The 17345-nt window shown below is 45.8% G+C and overlaps 1 protein-coding gene across 2 annotated transcripts in view; it reads right to left on the reverse strand.

Moving 5' to 3' along the window:
• LOC137417009 (uncharacterized) overlaps positions 1-17345 on the reverse strand; it is a 93331-nt gene that overhangs the window by 33253 nt on the left and 42733 nt on the right. The window contains exons 17-21 of one of the 2 annotated variants that reach the window (XM_078781646.1): positions 17230-17276; positions 14896-15080; positions 14814-14844; positions 1307-5250; positions 908-1085 (exon numbers count right to left, since the gene is read on the reverse strand). In XM_078781646.1, coding sequence (XP_078637772.1) covers positions 908-1085; positions 1307-5250; positions 14814-14844; positions 14896-15080; positions 17230-17276 — 4385 coding nt within the window. Of the gene's footprint in view, positions 1-907; positions 1086-1306; positions 5251-14813; positions 15081-17229; positions 17277-17345 lie in introns of both variants that reach the window. The other variant, XM_078781645.1, reaches the window with a different exon arrangement.

Here is a 17345-nt window from a genome sequence, read left to right on the forward strand (position 1 = left end):
CCGGCAGGATATCACAATGAGTAGTGTGCAAATCTATATTTTATTCAACAAAAACTATCATTATGTTGAGATGTAGTATAGGGGGTGCTGCTTTGCAGAGCCTGCTCGTTGCCAAATCTACATTCAGGTTTTATCCTGTTTTAACACCCTTTATAAAGTACGAGCAGGAGTAACCAGCATCGCCTGGCGTCAATTTGGTTTTTCTTCCCCCACCCTCCCAAAAAAATCCCCCCCCCCCACAAAATATACATATTGGTTTTTTTGTTTGTTTGTTTTTACCAAAAAAAATATATATATATATATATATTTTTTTTTTTTTTTTTTTTTTTGCGCAACACATTCCCCGGCACTCCCTGATGAACCCTTGAAAGTTTGACGAAGATCCATTCAGCCATCTCTGAAATGTGAACACAGACAGACACACACAGACACAAACACACACACAAACACACAGACACAAACACACAGACACACACACAGGCACACACACAGGCACACACACAGACACACACACACAGACACACACACAGACACACACACAGACACAAACACACAGACACACACACACACACACACACACACACAGACACACACACAGACACACACACAAACGGCTCTCTTATAGTATAGATATCCAAAGGCCGATATATTCAAAAAGAGTAAGCCATCCCGAAATTCTTAGATGACATAGGAACACCACATATCATGAACATTCCAAAACTTTCATGAACACAAGGTTGTATTTTATCATGAACGATTACCAGCAACCATTCCAAAACAGACATGAACATAATAGTGATACTTGAACAATTGATCAATTGACATTATTCGATCAATGAACGAACCCATCTAAAGACCATGTGCAATCTTGCTTCCACCCAAACATTGATAAAGTACCAGGACTCACATGGGCACTCATATTCGGGGCAACAGCCGCCTTTAACCAGGATGGGTTTTTCATAATTTGTGCACTTTAACTCTTGCTGTGGTGGACAGGTTATATACTCCTCCTGGATGGTCATACAGGCCACGCATGTGGCATTTGTACACAGGTCCGGCACTATCCAACTTTCTCCAACATTTTTCTGGAAAAAAAATATTCTCTGTTAGTCAAATAGCAATTATAGCAATTATTATAGCAATAGCAAAGGGGACCCAAAAAAACAACAACAACCACGGTCCCCGAAAAAGGCCAACCCCCGCTCTGCGGGGAAAAATGGCCTCTAAAGGTGTTTTTTTTTTTTTTTAGTCAAATAGCAATTATAGAGTCAAAATGCTATTAGAGGAACAGAAAAATGTTACCTACCTTTCCGTCTTGAGATATGCAGTAGCATGGTGAAGTTGAGCTTGAACTGAAGGTCGAAGTCATGATTGAGGTGGACGTGAGGGTGGGGACTGAAGGAGTCGAGGTCGGTGGTGTAGTGAATGGTTGGGTGGTGGTTATTGGTGTTGTGGATGATCGAGTAGCCGTTAGTGGTGTAGTGAATGGTGGAGTAGAGGTTATTAGTGTTGTGGATGGTGGAGTAGATGTTTGTGGTGTAGTGGATGGTGGAGTAGAGGTTAATAGTGTAGTGGATGGTGGAGTAGAGGTTATTAGTGTAGTCGAGGTAAGTGGTGTTGTGGATGGTGGAGTAGAGGTTATTGGTGTAGTGGATGGTGGAGTAGATGTTAGGGGTGTAGTGGATGGTGGAATAGAGGTTCGTGATGTTGTGGATGGTGGAGTAGAGGTTATTAATGTAGTGGATGGTGTAGTCGAGGTTAGTGGTGTTGTGGATGGTGGAGTAGTGGTTGGTGGTGTAGTGGATGGTTGTGTGGTTGTTATTAGTGTTGTGGGTGGTGGAGTAGAGGTTATTAATGTAGTGGATGGTGTAGTCGAGGTTAGTGGTGTTGTGGATGGTGGAGTAGTGGTTGGTGGTGTAGTGGATGGTTGTGTGGTTGTTATTAGTGTGGTGGATGGTTGAGTAGGAGTTGTTGGTGTAGTCGATGGTTGATTGGTGGTTTTTAGTGTAGCGGATGACTGAGTGGAGGTTATTAGTGTTGTGGTTGGTGTAGTAGAGGTTATTGGTGTAGTGGACGGTTGAGTAGGGGTGGTTTGTGTTGTGGATGGTGGAGTCGAGGTTAGTGGTGTTGTGGATGGTGGAGTAGAGGTTATTAGTGTTGTGGATGGTGGAGTAGAGGTTATTAGTGTTGTGGATGGTGGAGTAGATGTTAGTGGTGTAGTGGATGGTGGAGTAGGGGTTATTGGTGTTGTGGATGGTGGCGTAGGTGTTAGTGGTGTAGTGGATGGTGGAGTAGAGGTTAGTGATGTTGTGGATGGTGGAGTAGTGGTTGGTGTTGTAGTGGATGGTTGTGTGGTAGTTATTAGTGTGGTGGATGGTTGAGTAGGAGTTGTTGGTGTAGTCGATGGTTGAGTGGTGGTTTTTAGTGTAGCGGCTGACTGAGTGGAGGTTATTAGTGTTGTGGGTGGTGTAGTAGGGGTTATTGGTGTAGTGGACGGTTGAGTAGGGGTGGTTTGTGTTGTGGATGGTGGAGTCGAGGTTATTGGTGTTGTGGATGGTGGCGTAGAGGTTATTGGTGTTGTGGACGGTGGAGTAGATGTTTGTGGTGTAGTGGATGGTGGAGTAGAGGTTAGTGATGTTGTGGATGGTGGAGTAGTGGTTGGTGGTGTAGTGGATGGTTGTGTGGTCGTTATTAGTGTGGTGGATGGTGGTGTAGTTGACGGTGGTTCAGTAGTGGGAGATGTGGTTCTTGTTGTGGTCGGGGTATAGCTGAAAGAAGTAGTTTCTGTTGTTTGCGTGGAAGTAGTTGTCAGAATTGTTATTTCTGTAGTCATTGTGCTTGGCACAGTAGTTGTGTTGGAGACTGTTGGTGTTGTCAGGCAGGTTTCACAGCAAACTCGTATCATTGTGTTTTTGAGGCATCGGTTGGTTGTTTTGCACAGAAAGCCTTCCGAAACGTTGCAAAACGTGCCAGCAGATGAGTCGGTTGGAGTGTTTGGGTCGTCCACATATTGGCACTCAATTTCCTGCGGATTATCACATAACTGGTCCCCTTTGTTTTTCTCCCGAATGTGGGCGTATGTCTCGTTTTCAATACGAGTAGGAGGGTCTAAATCGGGAAATCTTTTGGGATAGTCACTGTCGATCCATTCTTTCCATTCGCATTGACAACGTGTGGATGATGGAGTCGTGGTTGGTGGTGTAGTGGATGGTTGTGTGGTAGTTATTAGTGTTGTGGATGGTGGAGTCGAGGTTAGTGATGTTGTGGATGGTGGAGTAGAGGTTATTAGTGTTGTGGACGGTGGAGTAGATGTTTGTGGTGTAGTGGATGGTGGAGTAGAGGTTAATAGTGTAGTGGATGGTGGAGTAGAGGTTATTAGTGTAGTCGAGGTAAGTGGTGTTGTGGATGGTGGAGTAGAGGTTATTGGTGTAGTGGATGGTGGAGTAGATGTTAGGGGTGTAGTGGATGGTGGAATAGAGGTTCGTGATGTTGTGGATGGTGGAGTAGAGGTTATTAATGTAGTGGATGGTGTCGTCGAGGTTAGTGGTGTTGTGGATAGTGGAGTAGTGGTTGGTGGTGTAGTGGATGGTTGTGTGGTTGTTATTAGTGTGGTGGATGGTTGAGTAGGAGTTGTTGGTGTAGTCGATGGTTGATTGGTGGTTTTTAGTGTAGCGGATGACTGAGTGGAGGTTATTAGTGTTGTGGGTGGTGTAGTAGAGGTTATTGGTGTAGTGGACGGTTGAGTAGGGGTGGTTTGTGTTGTGGATGGTGGAGTCGAGGTTAGTGGTGTTGTGGATGGTGGAGTAGAGGTTATTAGTGTTGTGGATGGTGGAGTAGAGGTTATTAGTGTTGTGGATGGTGGAGTAGATGTTAGTGGTGTAGTGGATGGTGGAGTCGGGGTTATTGGTGTTGTGGATGGTGGCGTAGGTGTTAGTGGTGTAGTGGATGGTGGAGTAGAGGTTAGTGATGTTGTGGATGGTGGAGTAGTGGTTGGTGTTGTAGTGGATGGTTGTGTGGTAGTTATTAGTGTGGTGGATGGTTGAGTAGGAGTTGTTGGTGTAGTCGATGGTTGAGTGGTGGTTTTTAGTGTAGCGGCTGACTGAGTGGAGGTTATTAGTGTTGTGGGTGGTGTAGTAGGGGTTATTGGTGTAGTGGACGGTTGAGTAGGGGTGGTTTGTGTTGTGGATGGTGGAGTCGAGGTTAGTGGTGTTGTGGATGGTGGCGTAGAGGTTATTGGTGTTGTGGACGGTGGAGTAGATATTAGTGGTGTCGTGGATGGTGGAGTCGAGGTTATTGATGTTGTGGTTGGTGGAGTAGTGGTTGGTGGTGTAGTGGATGGTTGTGTGGTAGTTATTAGTGTTGTGGATGGTGGAGTAGAGGTTAGTGATGTTGTGGATGGTGGAGTAGAGGTTATTGTGGATGGTGGGGTAGTGGTTGGTGGTGTAGTGGATGGTGGAGTGGAGGTTATTAGTGTTGTGGATGGTGGAGTAGATGTTTGTGGTGTAGTGGATGGTGGAGTAGAGGTTAGTGATGTTGTGGATGATGGAGTAGTGGTTGGTGGTGTAGTGGATGGTTGTGTGGTAGTTATTAGTGTTGTGTATGGTGGAGTAGAGGTTAGTGATGTTGTGGATGGTGGAGTAGAGGTTATTAGTGTTGTGGATGGTAGAGTAGATGTTTGTGGTGTAGTGGATGGTGGAGTAGAGGTTAGTGATGTTGTGGATGGTGGAGTAGTGGTTGGTGGTGTAGTGGATGGTTGTGTGGTCGTTATTAGTGTGGTGGATGGTGGTGTAGTTGACGGTGGTTCAGTAGTGGGAGATGTGGTTCTTGTTGTGGTCGGGGTATAGCTGGAAGAAGTAGTTTCTGTTGTTTGCGTGGAAGTAGTTGTCAGAATTGTTATTTCTGTAGTCATTGTGCTTGGCACAGTAGTTGTGCTGGAGACTGTTGGTGTTGTCAGGCAGGTTTCACAGCAAACTCGTATCCTTGTGTCTTTGAAGCATCGGTTGGTTGTTTTGCACAGAAAGCCTTCCGAAACGTTGCAAAACGTGCCAAGATATGAGTCGGTTGGAGTGCTTGGGTCGTCCACATATTGGCACTCAATTTCCTGCGGATTATCACATAACTGGTCCCCTTTGTTTTTCTCCCGAATGTGGGCGTATGTCTCGTTTTCAATACTAGTAGGAGGGTCTAAATCGGGAAATCTTTTGGGATAGTCAATGTTGATCCATTCTTTCCATTCGCATTGACAACGTTCTGTGGTGGAGGAAAATACCAGAAAGGTATGCTTTATAGCAATATTCCACTAAATTATTGGCAAGTCTTATCCCAATCCAAATGTCAGTCATCACGTGCATTGTCCGACTACCGAAGGTTTGAGTTATTGTTCCAAAATATTGACAGAACAAGATGCATTGCTCCCAATTGTGTCAGTTTGTCAGAGCAATATCAGTGAGATATGCAAATAGTGTGTTTCCTTCATTAAATGAACAAATAAATAGAACAATTTCATTCAAAATAAGATTGACAAAATAATTTCTACTTTATTTATAATTCATGACTCCAGCGTTTTTGTCATAAGCGTTTGTCAAAATCCGTTTGCAACTTTTTGAAATATCATGCTACATATCGTTTTTGGCCCGATCACTCAATGGTGAAGAATAACTTAGAAAATAAAAAAAGAATCCTCGTATCTGGATCCGTATTCGGATCTTCACCAAAATCGAATCGATTCATCCTTGTCGCACACCCAATCTGTCCACAAAGTTTCGTCCGAATCCATCCATAACATTTTGAGATATCCTGTTATAAATAGTTTTTGGCCCTGTCTCTCAATGGTGAAGAATCCCTCAAAAATTCTCGGATCCATGTCTGGATCCGGATCTTCACCAAAATAGAATCCTTTCTTTCGTGTCACGCACTCAACCTCTCCACCAAATTTCGTCCTTATCCATCCACAAGTTTTTGAGATATCCTGTTAAAAAAACAGATACAGACAGACAGACAGACAGGGGCTAAAACATAACCTCCACCCACCTTCGTTGGCAGAGGTAACAAGAAAGAGCACAATGGAAAGTGGGGAAACATACCAACAGCAGGGCAGAGAGACATCACAAAAGGACACATGGAAGAAGCATGGGCAAAAGGAAGACAGATTAATGGGAGAGAGGGGGGATGCCAAAGCGTGTGAACAAGCTGACTACAAACTCAAACACACCAACATGAGGGCTGAGAGAACAGGAAAGGAAAAGCAGGAAAGACAGCAATGGAGTGAAAAATGGAAAGGGAAAACACAATAGAGGAGAAAACGGAGAAAACCCTGGGCGAGTGGAGAAAACACAATACCCTGGAAAGGAAGTGGTGGGCTTAGGGAGGGTTAATGATGGTAGAATAGATCATGGGCATGGATGGGGGATGACATGAGGAGAAGGTGAACATTCATATTGTTGTCTAGGAGGGAAGAGCGTGATGGAACAGAGTAGGGAAATTGGTTTAAAATGTGAGTGAAAAGAGGAACAAATGAGTGGAGGTGAGCAGTGAAGCTGGATTTTGCGAATTTCACCAGAAATTGAGTTACTGGAATATTGAAATACCGTATTAGAGATATAAATGTATAGTTTAGCATGGACCTGTGACATGAAGAAGAAGAACCTCAATGAACTAAGTAGGGAATCGGTAGAGCATAAGATCGTATATGGGTCTCCATTCAAGGGGTGAAGCTATGCTAATTAGGTAGGGCTTAACGATAATCCCCAGTATGTAATTGCCCCTGTGATTTTCCCTACTGTTTTATATCACCTGCAAAGAGCCACCATAATAACAACAACCATAATCGCCGACAGTACCCAGATATTACGATTGTCAAGTAAACCCCATCCAGCAGAACTTTCCCAAAGGACGGCTAGACTCTGTCTCGAAGGATCGTAACTGACAGGCCACATCCCAAAGCGGATGATTGGTCATGGAGATGGGCTGAGGTAATGGGGCATGGGGATTGGTCAGAGTGTGACATTAGCGAGGGGAAAAGGAGGACGCATCCCTCCCTTTTGCTCTCTCTTGTTCTTGCTTTGGTGGGAGCGGTCGCGTCTCTCTCTTGTTCTGGCCTGGGTCGCGGATGGCTGCGCTTCGTGCTGTGTGCGCCTGAGAGATTTATTGGGGCCTTGTGGAGCGCAGAACAACCAGAGGACGATGGTGTTCCCGAGCAGTGGTGCTCTCCGAGCAGCGGTGCGGTCCGGCCAGGAATTTGGAGGAGGAGGATGTTTTGCTGCCACTTCACAGCTCAGGGTGCCGTGTGGCGATTCGCGTCATCTTGTGTGTTCCTGCATGGAGACCCGGGACCGTTCACATTCATCCTCGTTGGAGCAAGCTGAGTATCGGCCACTCACCACACCATTTTCTTTTATTTTTGTTTTCCCCTGTCGTGTCTGTGTGACTGAGAAGAGGCGTCTCAAATTAGGAAATAGTTTTTACCTGACATTCATTTTATTTGGTTTGCAATTATTCGTAATGAATTCATTATTCGTTGGAATTTCATTTTTTTGTCATGTTTCTGTGGTTGTGGATTCGAGGAATAACCCCCGTGGTGGCTGCTCTACAATCGAGAGCTTCGTAGGATGTTCCACCAGCTGCATAAACAAGTAAAACCCTTCATTAAATCTATTATTGAAATTAGCAGCTAGCCTCAATATGGCATCTTCTGATAACATCCCCCAAAAACAATGTGCAGAGTATTCACCCCACCCGCAGCTAACCACAATGCTTGCATTCCTACATATACCAACGATGTCTTGGGTCTCAATCATTCTTCTTGTCCCGTTGCTTAGACCCACGTTTTTGACTCTCGCTCTGCTCATCGTTCAATCATGGCTCCGAAGCGTAAGACCAGTGCCGGAGATGTGTCGACTACCAAAAGGCAGAAGAAAGTAATGAACCTGAGCCAGAAAGTGCAGCTGCTGGACCGGCTTTCGAGAGGAGAGAGTCGGCCTCTGTGGGCAGGCATTACGACGTCAACGAATCCCCCATTCGTGACATACGGAAGGAGAAGGCGATTCTTGAGAGTGTTTCAGCAAGCGCAGCATTGAGTACGAAGGTGATCACCCATGTCCGGAATGTCCACATGGAAAGGATAGAGAAGACTCTCAACATTGAGGACAACACGCAGATGAGTATGGCTTTGAGTGGACCTCTCATTCGCACAAACGCAAAAGGTGACTTCATGCTGAAACCAATGATGCTGAAACGTTCCCTAAACCCGCTCACCGATGATGAGTTGGAGGCCATTACAAAGGTTTCCAAGGTGGAGGAGGCAGGCAGTGATGAGGAAGAGGTGCCGAGGTCCAACCTCATAGTCTATTTCCTGGGTGAGGTGCTGCAGGACATGTGGGCGATTGCACACATGGTGCAAGACGCTGACCCAGTCGTGGCACAGAAGCACAGGTTCAAGAGGGGCTTGGATGATGTGCTGCTCCCATACAAAGAGCTGTATCAAAACCTGCGGCAATCTGCCAGGTAGCTTTCCATTAAACATTTCTTCCACCATGCTCCCTCCACCTCAAGACCATCAAGAACCTTTTCCTACCCCTCCTGCCTTTCCCTTAGTGCACGATTTTGCAGCACCGTAATTTGGGTGGACCTCAAAGTTCGAATTATATCAATCTGGTGAGTTTCTTTTACACTTTGGTGATTTATTTGTTAAAAGAACCATGTCACTGATTGTCTGTCGCAGCAAGAAGTCAACAACAGGATTATATCACAGGTGGCGTGGCAAAATGTACGGACAGGTGCATTTGACGATTGGCTTCACAGTCGGGTATACAAGGGTTGTTTCATTCTGCATTAGTGGAAAACAACTGCTGCACGTCTCCAAAAGTTATTGCCGCTTCCTCTGGAGATGGTCCGTCAACTCGACAATGCTGTTTGTCATGGAGTGGTGGCTTTACGAAATTACGGCATGAAAGAGCGTGCTATTGCTCGGCAGTATGGCATCACTCAAGGTCAGGTGTCAAAGATCCTGAAACGAAATGCTCAGAGGGGCGGCCCTACTCCAATACCGCGGCCAGGACGTCCCCGCAGAACCACAAGGAGGGATGATCGCCAGCTGCACCGGTTAGTCCGCAATGGCCGTACCAAGTCAGCTAATTGGCTTAGGGCTGAGTGGCAGCAACTGACAAATGTGCCTGTATCCAGAAGGCTAGTCAACCAACGACTGGTTCAAGCAGGCTATCGTGCCAGGCGTCCCCTGAGAAAGCCACGCCTGACCAGACAACACCGCCAGCGCCGATTGCAGTGGGCCAGAGAGCACCGTCAATGGCAGCCAGGACACTGGAATCACGTGATCTTCAGTGACGAGTCTAGATTTCTCGTCTATCATCAAGATGGCCGCGTCCGAGTGCGCAGACAAGTGCATGAAGCCTACAAGAAAGATTGTATAGTGCCAAGAGTCCAAGCTGGAGGTGGTGGGGTGACCGTTTGGGCTGCTTTTCATGCAGGGGGCAAAGCTGACCTGGTTGTTCTGAATGGAAACCTGAACCAGTTCAAGTACAGGCCATTCTGGAAGAAACATTGCTTCCATTTGCTCGTGCAGCCTTTCGAGGAAACTTTGCCTTCCAACATGCCAATGCACGGCCTCATCGTGCTCGCATGATCCAACACTTTCTTGCTGACCGTGGTGTAGAGCATACGGAGTGGCCTGCCATGTCCCCGGATATGAATCCAATAGAGAACTTGTGGGCAGAATTAACGCGTCAAATCGACCACTTGGACCAGCAGCCGACCTCTGTGCATGAATTGCGGCAGGCTATTGTCACTGCATGGCAAGCGATTCCTGTCCAAACCTTGGCAAATCTCGTGAACAGCATGCCTCAACGTGTACGTGCTCTCCTGAATGCTCGTGGGGGTTACACGAAGTACTGAACTGTAATTTTACTGTCCGTAATCCCAGTCGTAATTTAACTTTTGTTTTTGTTAAAAAAAATTTTGGCTAATGTGCAAAATAAGGAGGTACTTCTGGAAAACGTACAGAAGTTTAACACAGTACTGTCCATGAATTGAGTTCGATATCAGTTTACATCACTTTCAAGGATCAATTTATTTGTTTCGAAATGTCAAATGTGGTTTTTGTTTCTTTTAAAGGTCACATTAACAAAATCTAGAATAATTTCAACATAATTCCAATGAACTTTTGGTTCTACGACATCTTGAAAAGTAAGTTCACCCCCACAAAAAAAATATTCCATATTAAATGCCAAGTATGTATATATATATATATATATATATATATATATATATATATATATATATATATATATATATACAGACTTGGCATTTAATATGGAATATTTTTTTTTTCTTGACTTGGGTTTACTTTCTGAACTCAGTATATAAATCTGGTGAGTTTCTTTTATCCTTCGGTGATGTCTTTGTTGAAAGAACCATGTCACTGATTGTCTTTCGCAGCAAGAAGTCAATAACAGGATTATATCACAGGTGGGGTGACAAAATGTAAGGACAGGTACATTTGACGATTGGCTTCACAATCGTGTATATAAAGGTTGTTGCGTTCTGTATTAGTGGAAAACAACTGCTGCACGTCTACAAAAGTTATTGCCGCTTCCTCTGGAGATGGTTCGTCAACTTGACAATGCTGTTTGTCATGGAGTGGTGGCTTTACGAAATTCTGGCATGAAACAGCGTGCTATTGCTCGGCAGTATGGCAACACTCAAGGTCAGGTGTCAAAGATCCTGAAACGAAATGCTCAGAGGGGTGTCCCTACTCCAATACCGAGGCCAGGACGTCCACGCAGAACCACAAGGAGAGATGATCGCCAGCTGCACCGGTTAGTCTGCAATGGCCGTACCAAGTCAGCGAATCGGCTTAGGGTTGAGTGGCAGCAACTGGAGGGGGGTGACGTACGGTAGGGACGAGCTTTTCTCCGTTCCGTCTCCATACGCACCTCGCCTTGCATTGCCTTGTATGATGTGTACCCTTGTGACCTTACCCCTCGCTCATCTGTCTTTCCCCCCTTTTGTCTCCCACATGAGGACTGTGCGCCACTGGGCGCCGAGGGGAGCGTGCGAGAGTCCGCCATTGGGCGCCCGAACCTCTCGCAACCACAGCTGTCTGCATCGATGCACCACCTTTGGACCACATGTCTGTGGCTGAGCACCACTGATGGACCCCATGGGTTGGGGCATGGCCCCTCTGCTGGAACCGGCCATGAGGGCCCGATATCTTGCTGGCGGACCTTGGTCACAGGGCACCTATGCCGCACAGGTGAACCATACATAGTCGGCCCTGTGGGCCATAAATAAATAAAATGAAAATGGACACGTTTTGTGCAAATTTTATTGCAAATAGGCCGCCAGTAAGAAAATGAAAGAAAGACAACACCTGGAAGAACAAATAGCCAGCAGAGGGAGCCGAAGAGCGAGAGACCACCAGCAGGGTTTGTCGGTTTATTTTTATTATTGAACAGTGATGACTGTGCACCGATTGGTGCTTGAGGGTGCTTTGGGTGCTTTCATGGTGCATCGATGCAGGGCAGACTGTCTCCCCCCCCCCCCCTCCAAAAAGAACGATCACAGGTCCTGGGTTAGTATTGTAAATAAAAGCAGAGCCATTGTAAATAATGCGCCCCCACTGTAAATGTATAGTTTGAAGACCATACCGCAATTCTGTTAGCTGTGGGTGTGAATCTGTTAGGCAGGGTGCAATGGAGCAGCGGGACATATTTATTTATGTTTTAAAACTGTCGCACTCAGGGTCAGGTTAAATGTAGAGGGAACTACACCCACGTGCCACACTAAAAGTCAAGGTAAGAGGCCCGGGATGTGCCTAAGAGGAGGAGGGTGCAGTGTTGTGGATATGAGAATGTTTTTTTGTTGTTGTTGTTGTGTAAATTGTTGTAAAAATATCGCCCTCCTTACTCCAGTTATGTATAAAGGTCAAAGTGCATCCCGTAATTAGTTCATAAGCACTCACGTTAGCCAATAATAGATTTCCCCCTTGTTGACAGTTATTTCCTTATTCTGTGTATTAGGCTAAGGCTTTGTCTTCCATTAATTAATACTCCATTGCACCGAATCAATTAAGAATACCTCCCCTTCAATAATTCCATTTCCCAGCCAAACTCTCCATCTCTAATGCAGCGCTATACACAAGCAGTTCACAAGCGTGGGGTGCGCGCCCTCTCATTTCGCTGCTATAGTGAATATGTGCTCCGTGCTCTGTTTGAACAAGAGGGGCGGGGTCGCCAGGGAGAGGCAAGCCCAGGGCATGCCACGAAGGGCGGGGCTGTTCAGCCCCATGCCCAAATAAGGAAACAAGCCCGTGGCTCGCCACGAGGGGCGTGCCATCGGCGCCATGCCCAAATAAGGAGACAAGCCCGTGGGATTGCCATACAAGGTCACAAAACAGAGCACGGGGGGGGGGGGGGGCGGTACCGAAACCGACGAGGGCGTGTCACACCCGCGCTGAAGTTATGAGAGAAGGGTGCGACGATCGCTGGAAAAAGATACACCAGAGATACGGCAGATGAGTCCAGGTGCGTAAGAGGGTTGGCAGTCCACCGGAGAGAGTTGAGAGTTGCGCCAGAGTTGCGTGAGAGATACGGAAAGCCTTTGGGTGGTTGTTGCGTGAGAGATACGAAAAGCCTTTGACAAAGAGCCGCTTCAACCAGCCCCATTTCAACCAGCCGCGTGAATCCCTGACGGGGCAGCGAGTGACCCTGCCAGTGTACGGTGTAAAGCCGAATACAAAGGGGCTGCCGGCTCCTCGCTTCCTGCCCGGAGTGGACCTGCTCGCTGTGCCCTGTGATTCCACCTGCTCATCCCTCCAAAAGATTCCTGCCCTTCCATCCTTTTGCGTACGTGAGTTTGTTTTGTTTGTTCTGTCCTGGGTAATAAGTTAAGCCTGTTTAGTTAAGCTAGTATTTTCACTGTGTCTTTCTGGTCCGTCCCTCTTTCTGCTTTATTTTCTTATCTTTCCTTCTTCCTTGGTTTCTTTGGTCCTGTACATAGTAATAAATTATATTCGTATTGCAAAACCTTTTTGTCTTCTTCTTCTTCTTCTTCACATCCGTGTCGCCTTTGTCTTTTCCCTATTGAATATCTGTGGCGCGATTTTGGCCAACGTTCAGGAATCGGGTTAGTCGGGGTAACTGTTCGGGCGCGGCGGCCATCCGCTCGGCAAACAACATCCTAGCCGCGTCCGTAACAATATATATATATATACATACACACACACACACACACACACACACACACACACACACACACACACACACACACACACACATATATATATCTATATATATACTCGTGTATATATATACAGTGGAACCTCGACTTATGAGTGCCCCAACTTACGAGTTTTTCGAGATACGAGCCGTCACTCTGGCAGTTTATTGCTTTGAGATGCGAGCCGAGATCCGAGTTACGAGCTTTCGCCACCCGGTCACGTGGTTATCTTGCCGTGCACGTACAGTATCTCTGTCGTAGTATAGCGCTGCATTTTAGTTTTCGCATTTCGGTTATTTTGAGTTTCCGCCGCCAGGTGGGCTCCGGTCACGTGGTTATCTTGACGTGCACGTACAGTATCTCTGTCGTATAGCGCTAATGATAAATAGCGCCGCCGATAATATGATAATTTATGATAATCTATGCAGCACGACGTGGTCCTCACGTCACACAAGGCGCCTTTGCCGGCGCAAAACGGCTCTCTCAGGGTCAAACTCGGTATCGTTTTGAGCGCACGGTTCAGACCTTCAAGAAAAAGTTTATTTTGTAAAAATCGAGCCACGCGTTCAAAAGATATGACCGGTTTTGTTCGCCGGCACGTCGGCGCTCGAATCGAATCGAGTTAAAACGAACACTGCCGTTGTCGGGTCCGTCTGAGACAACCACCGGGCCTAGAACGCTGGGACCGGTCTCGTTGGATAGGCCTGGATCAGATCTCGAAACGCTGGAAGCTGCACCTCTCTGTGATAATCTTGTGGACCATGACAAGAGATCGTGCGACACGTGGTTATCTTGCCGTGCAAGTACAGTATCTCTGCCGTCAACTTGTTCAGAGTGCCGGCGATAGCTCGCCTTCTCTTTGTGGAAAACACGGTGAGATCCTTAACATCCAACAACTAATGGGACGCAAACGGGGCGCCCAGTTTAGCGGTACACACATTGATGAATCACCCTGCCTGTGATTCACCCATGACAGGTTATAGCTGGGTCGGGATTCAAACCCAGGCTGGACAGTTTAGACTTTAGAGTCAAGTGTGCGTACCTCCAGTCCAGGCCATCCTGCCAACTTGTATGCTGCATACAGGTGAAATATAAAGCGCGAGATATTTTTTATATATACTGTATATTTAAAAAAAAATTGGTGTGGTTTTTGGCGGGCTGGAACGGATTAATAGCATTTCAATGCATTTCAATGGGGAAATTTGATTTGAGATACGAGCAATTTGAGTTACGAGCTCGGTCACGGAACGGATTAAACTCGTAAGTCAAGGTTCCACTGTGTATATATATATATATGCGGGTTATCGTTGACATTCGCGGGTTTTGTCTCGTCATTTCCGGGACTTTCATCAACCTTAGCAGATTATCGTCGACTTTCTCAGGATTTTCCTCACCATTTGCGGGTTTTGCCTTGCCATTCGTAGTTTGTTCCTCTCGACTTGGGAACCAAACCCCCCTTTTTCCATTGAAAGAATGCCCCATCATTCACGGTTTCGCAATTCGCGGCATTTCCCAGGAACGTTTCCCCGGCAAATAGCGGAGTCCGACTGTACATACACACACAGACATACACAAACACACACCTGTTGTTGATGGAATTGTGCTTGAAGCAGTAGTTATTGTGGTATATCCTTGTGTTGTTGATGGAATTGTGCTTGAAGAAGCAGTTATTGTGGTTTCTCCTTGTGTTGTTGATGGAATTGTGCTTGAAGCAGTAGTTATTGTGGTATATTCTTGTGTTGTTGATGGAATTGTGCTTGAAGAAGCAGTTATTGTGGTATATCCTTGTGTTGTTGATGGAATTGTGCTTGAAGAAGCAGTTATTGTGGTATATCCTGGTGTTGTTGATCCTGTAAGAGAAGAAAATGCAATATTTGTTGACATAGTTAACAAAATGGTTGTTGCATAACAATAGTCTCGCAGAAAGACCAGGCTGCCTGTAAACTGTCCAATCAGAATATATTCGGAGGAGCCAACATGAAAGTATCCACTTAAGATTTTAAATGAAGATGCCTTGTTGGGCATACTCAGCCTTGTAGGCCTCATGTCATCCTGTGGACTTGTTGTCCTGTGGTTATTGCATGTTGTCACAATTATATAATCTCAGGGGAGCCACTGGTTCATTATCATGTCGCATCCCCAGGGTTAAGACCCAAGGAGGACGAGTGACCGAAACGAGCAATAACTCCGAGCCGTATTTCGAACTTGGCGGGATTATCTTTTTGCGTGCGCGGGAAGGTTTGAAGTCTTACCTGATCGGCTGACACTGGGTTAATCCAAACCCACAAACAAAGAATCAAAACAAGACAAGAAATTGAAATTCAACAATTAATGATTTAATGAAAGTAATGCAAGCACAATAAAAATGTTGAGGTAAAAACTAATAGTAATAGGCTAAGGTGAGGGACCCTCCATGTGGACTCAATTACAGACACAGAGAGAAATAAAAGCAAAGAAAATGATTTGTTAATTGGCGGGCACTCAGCTTTGCGGCCCCAAATGGCTGGTAAGGCCCGCTCGTCGTTCGTCGCCTCCAAACCACCATGGGGGAAGCACACAAAATGGCGCGGAGTCACGCTCCTCGACGTCCCAACCTGAGGTACTTCTCGCGATGCCGACTGCCCCGAACCTCTCTTGTTCAGTCTCTTTCCACAAGCGCACACGAGCCCAAGATGCGCCACTGCCCGCGACCAAGCCAGAACAAAGAGGAAATGTGATGCCTCCAACGAACACCAGGTCCAGACGAGAGAGAGATGTGACTGCCTCCAACAACCGCCACGACCAGAAGAGAGAGGAAAAAGGCACAGAGCCGTCCTTGCTGAAAACCAGCACAAAAGAGAAATTTGACTGCCTCCAACGAACGCCAGGACCAGAAGAGAAGCAAAATGTGACTGCCTCCAGCAAACACCAGGACAAAGAGAGAGGAAGAGAGAGGAAGAGAGAGATAGAGAGATAGAGAGATAGAGAGATAGAGAGATAGAGAGATAGAGAGATAGAGAGAGAGAGAGAGAGAGAGAGAGAGAGATGATGAGACGGCATCGTTTTTCCTCAGCTCTCGAAAGTTCGACCGCTGACGTCACACTCTGTCCAATCATCGAGCGCTACTCAATCATCCCATCGCGCCTCCACCAATCACAAAGGCCGGGGCATGGCCTCTTGGTTACCACTTGTCGGGGGGCGGATTCTAATCTCTGTTCAGGAATATTCGGATGACGTCGTTCCTTTGCCAATCGGCAAATGCTATTTCTGTCAGCCCTGGTGACGTTGTGAGTGAATTAGTCCATTTGTTATAGTTGTTTTACTGAGCCCTCGATTTCCTGGCTGGCTAAATGTAATAAAACCGAAGGGAAGACCACAGGAGAGAAATTACACACTGGGGAATTAATCTTTAAGCCTGAGAATTAATTAACACAAAGCCACACCCCTTATGGTGACATGAAAACACTCTTACCCGGACACGCGGCCTACTTACGTACATCGAGATGGCTTTGTGGCATACGGAGCATGCTAATATACACATTCTGAACTTTCATAAGGTGTTTCATTGTTTACCCCCACAATCGTAACAATATCATCATAATGTTCACTGAGTGATATAATGTAATGGTCTTCCTTGAGAAAGTTATGGCATTTCATCGTCGGCCTTATTATAGAGGCCTATTTGCCTTTATAAATCACTCTATCCTTGGCTGTAGACCTACATGTCTTTTTAGCACATGTTAAAAATCATCATGGCTCAATATGCCTTGCAGCACTGATATGCAATAACAGTTTATCCCTTTTGACATTAAACTAAAGAATGAAATACACATCAAATTTGATTTATTGTGTGCTTTCCACAGGACAGTACAGAGCACAATAATTTTAAAAGCTAGCATACACAATAACAATATTCAATAACAATAACAATATAAAATCAATAATAACAATAAGAGATAGCAATAAGACAATAGCTACATAACAATATTCAAAAGCACAAAATGAGTTGACGATACGCACCGCTGCAATTACGAGACACACATCTTCGCCCCTCCTCCTCACAAGTGCTGAAATGAGAGGTTTCACGATGAGATTAGAAGTTTTTATGACCATAAACAAAAGAGGTTGAGAGACAA

This window comes from Myxine glutinosa, chromosome 7 (assembly GCF_964187855.1).
Source record: "Myxine glutinosa chromosome 7, kmMyxGlut1.1, whole genome shotgun sequence".
Classification (NCBI taxonomy): Eukaryota; Metazoa; Chordata; class Myxini; order Myxiniformes; family Myxinidae; genus Myxine; species Myxine glutinosa.